Source organism: Exophiala bonariae (genome assembly GCF_035927105.1).
Source record: "Exophiala bonariae strain CCFEE 5792 chromosome Unknown scaffold_8, whole genome shotgun sequence".
NCBI classification, from domain to species: Eukaryota; Fungi; Ascomycota; class Eurotiomycetes; order Chaetothyriales; family Herpotrichiellaceae; genus Exophiala; species Exophiala bonariae.
Genome location: NW_027042483.1, coordinates 768,658 through 775,160, shown reverse-complemented (window position 1 = coordinate 775,160; position 6,503 = coordinate 768,658). Strand labels below are relative to the sequence as shown.

General features: G+C 49.5%; 2 protein-coding genes across 2 annotated transcripts; one reads left to right on the top strand and one right to left on the bottom strand.

Moving 5' to 3' along the window:
* Nucleotides 1-578: 578 nt before the first annotated feature.
* Nucleotides 579-3,375, bottom strand: LTR84_012713 (uncharacterized protein; the record flags this gene model as incomplete). The annotated part of the gene is made up of 4 exons (XM_064856230.1): nt 579-2,366; nt 2,412-2,564; nt 2,621-3,248; nt 3,299-3,375. 4 exons carry the CDS (start codon nt 3,373-3,375, stop codon nt 579-581), a joined length of 2,646 nt encoding a protein of 881 aa, XP_064708130.1.
* A 454-nt stretch (nt 3,376-3,829) lies between these two features.
* LTR84_012712 (uncharacterized protein) lies at nt 3,830-5,706 on the top strand (the record flags this gene model as incomplete). Its single annotated transcript, XM_064856229.1, has 3 exons — nt 3,830-3,922; nt 3,975-4,311; nt 4,361-5,706. 3 exons carry the CDS (start codon nt 3,830-3,832, stop codon nt 5,704-5,706), a joined length of 1,776 nt encoding a protein of 591 aa, XP_064708129.1.
* Between the last annotated feature and the right edge of the window lie 797 nt (nt 5,707-6,503).

The following is a 6,503-nucleotide window of genomic DNA, read 5'->3' as shown; positions in this document are numbered from 1 at the left end:
ATCGGATGCCGACCGGGACATGAACCAGAGGCTCGTCGTTAGTCTGATTTGGGGGGGATTGCGTCTTCGCCTCGTGGTATTCCTCTAGGCCTCCTGGCCCTCCAGGAATTAGCAGTTCATCTAGCCATCTACAGATTACTGCTTACGGCTATGATCAACGGTTCTCTGGATCCTCTCGTATCCCCCTGACTCTCGTCTTTGCTCCATGGTATGGATATTGCATCTTCCTAGTCGACCCTAAATAGGTAGTGGAAACATCCGAGAGAAGATCGGTTTCGATAGTTGCGGGAATTGCCCTCCGTAAGATCCCATACCAATATTGGCGAGGTTGTCTGATGTGACCTGCTCAATGGACCATGGGTGTTCGTTTCAAGGTTCAATACCGTGTGTTTCCGCACCCAACAACCCCGAACGCAAGTATTTTGGTGAATAGGCGAGCTGCCAGTCGCATACTAGTAGATGCATGCTGGCAGATCATGTTCGCAGCAAACCAGCGGTGAACAAAAGACATGGCACTGCAAGGATCCATCTCGTGCAGAAGCGATGTGAAAAAGTCCAATAGATTCAAAGATTTCATTTCAACCTGGTCTCGCGTGTCTGCTTGTCTCCTCCGTGTCTTGTTGTTGTAAAAGTCCCCTGGCCTCTTCTTCTCCTTCCTCTTCTGTATCTGCAGTTTCGCGGAGCGCTCCAGCACCAGCGACAAAGTCAACAGACTTTTGCCGTTCCTTTGATGCCGACAAAATCCACCATACGTCCTTTTTCGTGAGAATGCCTCGAAAGGCCCCCCTGTCAACAAAGAGTAAATATCGAAGTCCAAGGTTTTGGAACATGCTCACAGTCAACTGGAGTGAGCTGTTTGCATTGAGCGTTATTGGCGTCTGATCCATCCAGGGCCTCAAATCTACACCTCTCGAAGCACCCACATCGGCATGGTAAACGAAATAGCAAGGCGTTTCGGGTGTAATAATGTCTCCGCCGGGCCGGTCAATTTGGGTGTTTGACTTTGTCATTCGATCCAGGGCAAATGTAAGTTCGACTCGTGAAATGTACCCCAAGAAGGTGTTGCCTCTTGGAGAGTCCGGCCTTGTTATTTCGCCCGCAGAACTGTCATCGTGGGTTTTTCTGAAGGCCACCACGGGGAAGCCACGGAAGGTGGTCGTTCTCAAAGTCTTCTGTAGGCTCGCCACGGTATGGCTCTTATTAGCATCTAAGCAATGCATCTCCTCTACCCTTGTCATAAGATTTGAGACCGCAACATGAGGCATCTGAGTATCGTCCTTGTTCTCAAGATATGGATATTCCTTGAAATTGATCCAGCTTTCGTAGATACCTCGCGTACTGAAAGCATCGCCAATCCATTTGGCAAGCATGACAGATACCATGATAGGTAGTACATAAGTCAGAGCACCTGTCAATTCGAACATAATCACGACGATCGATGCCGTCATCCGTGTAACACCGGCCAGAGCTGAAGCAGCTCCGACAATGGCGTAAGTTCCTGGGATGATACAAGGTACATCAGGTTCGCAAGCAGAAAAGAGTACACTGGTTGAAAAGTTCCTGTGTACAAGTTCCACTAACGCACCTATCGTTCGACCATACAGCGCTCCGATAGCCAACGTTGGGAGTATGATACCGGCTGGAATTTGTAGACCAAAAGTTAAACTGGCGAGTAGAAATCCAAGTAATGCAGCTGCAATCAATAGCCATGCCATTGCTAGCGATCCTGCGGTGGTAACTTTGCAGAGACCAAAGATATCGTTGTTACCTATACTTGCACATTCTGCGAATAAGTAGTAGACAAGTTCTGATAATTGGGCGCGCATGAATAGATTTGGATAGTTGACAATTGCAGAGATGGCAGCGACGATGAGAACTTCCAGAAGTGGTCGCTCTCGGAGAGGATAACTCTGTGATTTTCGTAGTCGAGCGATGAGCATGTTCAGTTTGATAAACAGACCGCCGTAAATGCCACCAATGACACCGAGCAGTACAAATGGAACAATCTCGAAGCTGTGCCATGCTTCCGAGTAGGTGACCTGATACAGGACAATTTTTCCCGTATGGAAAGGGTTCAGAGCTTGAAGGGTGACGGCTGCCACCATTGCGCAGACGAATGATTGCCACATTGTCTTGTCGGGAAAATAGTATGAGAGCTGCTCCAACGAAAAGAGCACTCCACCTATAGGAGAGCCAAAAGCCACGGAAATTCCAGAAGCAGCAGCAGCTGACAAGACTTCACGCTTTCGCGCTTCATTTTGACTCAAAGAGTCGAATGGTTTCATGATGATGTTGGCGCAACAACAGGCAAGATGAACAAAGGGACCTTCTTTACCCAACCACATGCCTGAAGCAACCGCTAAGCACTTTAACTGTCAGCTCACTCTTGAGAATACTGTGCAAATTCTTACCAAGCCGATTGACTTTGTAATCAATGTCCAACCACCAAGGAATCGTCTTATAACAAAGCCGCCGAGTACAACCTTGATCTCCGGTATACCACTGTGCCTGGCATACAAGGAGTAATTTTTGACCAAAAGGGCCGCAGACACGGCAAAGAGGATCTGCGTGGAGGGGTCAGTATGGGTGGCGAGTGTAGTGTATCGATAGTTGTACGCACCGAGAATAGAATGAAGAATATGTAACTGATCACGTACTGGCCTCCAGCAGGCCCGACACCCATTGCTACTGGCCATGGAGTCCAATCCTGACATTGAGCGAACTCATCATGACCCCAACAACAAAATTGCTTGTTTAGGTAGAACTGTCCTCCGTCCACTCCGGCCTTGCAATAACCGGTCTTGATATCCCCAAGCCAGTCCGACGCAATGTTGATGGCTGCGGCAAGACATCCAACAGAAACACCTGTTGCGACAAGAACCACCCAGACATGGCTAGCATCAAATAGTTGTCGGAGGTTTCCGACCAAGCCTTGACTGCCAGACAGCAGTTTTCTCAGCCGATGTCTTTCCTTGGTGTACTCATAGATCCAGTCGATGGCGGTAAGGTCGTCATAACCCACTCGACGGCCGGGTCCTTCGACATACCAGTCTGGTGGACCTGGTTCCTTTTCATCGTTTTCATCTGACACAAAAGGAGGAACTGTAGGGTCAATATTCCGGTTGCGGGTGTTCACTGGTGGCCGGTCTATCGGGGGGTGCTGGGGAATTTGATTCGAGGCTGAGCCTGAAGACAGTGTTTGAGAGGGTGAAGGTCCCGAAGTCTTGAAGTTCGCATTTCGAGGCGTACTGATGACATGTTAGCGATATGAAGCGAAGAAGTAAAAAACTAGAAATACTGGGAAGATATGTCGCCTGCATCATCCGCAGTAAATAAGTCCAAATCCGAATGGTCACTATCATCGGGACTGGACATGACTGCACAGTGATGTGAGGCAATTTGTTTGAACCGAGGTCTGAGATCGCATTCTCAATGACTATTCGGATCATTGACCATTTGGAAAGCCTTCAATCCGATGGCTATTGCTGGTGCAGAGCGCGATTCAGTCTCCTCTCCCCTCAAGTCCTCCGAAGGAGCCTTATTTGACGCGGAGAAACCTCGAAAGGGGAGACGTGCCGCTTTTGTTGCTCTCCAAGTCGCTTAACCTATATAGCTAGCTGGTCATTACAGCAGCTTAAGCAAGAAGCAAAGCAGCAAGATTGTAGTCCACTTTAAGAAAAGCCTTCTATGGCTTGGCATGGCTGCAGCCTCGTCGATAATTTGCAGGCCCGCCTCCAAAAGATAATTTGTCCCGCATTGGACACCAGGAAACCAACTCAGTCTTCAAATTCTCTGTTTGCGGGAGATATCTGGTCAGCTTTCAGTTCAAATGTCTTTATCAATCCCTCAAGCCTCGCAGGCCGGCCTTTTCAAGGCTGGCTACAATAGTTATGACGCCGAAGATGGTGCAGTTATCCGCAATGTAATGCCTATCCCATCTAGCGTTGAAATCTCCCAGCTCATACCATTTACAGATCGATGCCTGTCGAACAATAGCACAAACAGTCCAAACCTCGTTGGGTCCTTATGGCAGGAACAAAATCGTCATCAACCACCTGGCAAAGATGATCTTAACCTCAGACGCTGCAACAATTCTGCGAGAACTCGAAGTGGTACACCCGGCCGCAAAGTTATTGGTCATGGCCAGTCAACAGCAGGAAGCGGAAATGGGGGACGGCACAAATTTTGTCATAATCCTCGCAGGCGAACTCCTCAAGAAGGCAGAGGAATTAATACGGATGGGATTGAAAACCAGCGATATTGTTTCGGGCTACGAAAAGGCACAGGCATTCACTCTGAAGGCCTTGGAAGGTATGATGCACGCCATTACTCGTCTATAACAGAAGCTGAAAATCTCTAGACCTCGAAGTTGACCGTCTATCCAATCTACGATCGGCCGAAGACTTGAGCAAAGCCCTCCGTACAGTGGTTGCTTCTAAGCAGTCGGGCTCGGAGGACGTTCTGTCGCAGTTAATTGCCGAAGCAGTCCTAGCGGTCCTACCCAAAAATCCCACTCAATTCAATGTGGACAACGTCAGAGTGGTCAAAATTATGGGCGGCGATCTATCGGCTTCAAGAGTTGTCAGGGGAATGGTTCTTGGTCGTGAGCCTGACGGTACTGTCAAACGAGCGAAGAAGGCCAAGGTTGGCGTATTTTCCTGCCCAATCGACACATCTCAAACCGAGACTAAGGGAACTGTCCTCCTCAAGAATGCTCAAGAAATGATGGATTTCTCTAAAGGCGAAGAACAGCAACTTGAGACTGCAATCAAAGAACTATACGACAGTGGTTTGAGAGTCGTCGTCGCAGGATCAACCGTTGGTGAGCTGGCACTCCACTACCTCAATCGCTACGGCATCCTCGTTATCAAAATCTTGTCTAAATTCGAGTTGCGTCGTATTTGCCGGGTCTGCAATGCCACACCTCTTGCTCGTCTTGGTGCACCTATGCCTGACGAGATGGGCAGCATTGACATCGTGGAGACCACGGAAATCGGTGGCGACCGAGTGACTGTCTTCCGTCAAGACTCCGAGTCTGCAACAACTCGCACAGCCACGATTGTCCTGCGCGGTGCGACACAAAATCACCTTGATGATGTGGAACGTGCTATTGATGATGGCGTTAACGCAATTAAAGCGATCACAAAAGATCCCCGTTTGGTCCCTGGTGCGGGTGCGACAGAAATGCAGCTCGTCGAGCGAATCACACATTTCGCTGACAAGACACCCGGCTTGCCCCAATACGCCATTAGGAAGTATGCTGAAGCATTCGAAGTAATTCCTCGCACGCTGGCTGAAAGCGCTGGACTTGATGCTACTGAAATCCTGGCACGGCTGTACACAGCACATCAGCATCGCCTGAGCTCGAAGACAAGCGAGGTCAAACACAGACGACCATCTGGGGAGGACTCCGCGTCAGCATCCGAGGACGACGAGGAAGAAGACTCATCATCGTCCAATGACACCTCTGAATCTGAAGAGCCATATTGGACAACAGGTGTAGATCTAGACGCATCTGACTCAGCTACTGGCGTACTCGATGCGGTCGAGGAGCAGATTTTGGACCTGATGAGTGTGAAGAGCTGGGCTATCCGGTTGGCCACAGAGGCAGCAAGAACTGTGTTGAGTGTAGATCAGATCATTGTCGCCAGACAAGCTGGTGGTCCCAAACCTCCAGGACCCAATGCCAACTGGGATGAGGACTGAGCAGACCCAACTTCTCAACATAGGGCAATCAAAGAAATGACGACTGAGTTGATGTGATGTGACTACAAGCGATAGGATTATGCAAAGCTCAGAGGCGACCTTGAGCAGAAGATACCCAGATCGACCGAAATAACCAGCAAGTCAAATGTCATACAACTCCCCCAATGGACCATGAAACCCTTGATCTAGCTGGAGGCTTCTCAATCACATGCCCCGTTCTCCTTTGATCACAAACACCAAGCAGTATTTCCCACAAATGTGATTATTAAAGACTCTTCGCCGGCCCCGCGTCGCCTCCCAAGCTATACCAGGCGCCATATCATCCTACAGCATCACAAAGGCAGACCACTACTACATCCTCCGCCCACAGGAACAATCACCATGGCCCTCAAGCACAAGTTTCCCCACACAACACCAACAAAACACGACCTCGCACCCACGAAACAGAAAACAAGGCTGGGCAAAACCGGACGGCAGGTCTGGCCGGTCACAACCAGGATCTCCCGCGTTTCACGCGGCGCGCCATACGAACAACCATCTTCCATGTAGCCGTTCCAGGCAGACGGCCGACGGCTCATCAACGGCCCCAAAACTCGAAATCCGACAATAAGACCATTGATGAGGCGGTGCTCATTACTCCTTGTCTTTATGTCTCCCCCTGCCCCAGATAGACTACGGTGGGCATGATCCTTTTCTCGGAGCCTCCGTATTGAAGCGAAAGAAGATTCCAAGAAGAAGTGAGGGAATGAAGAGAAAGCGAAGTTCGCAATTCCAGCGAAGCGATGTATCAAGTATTG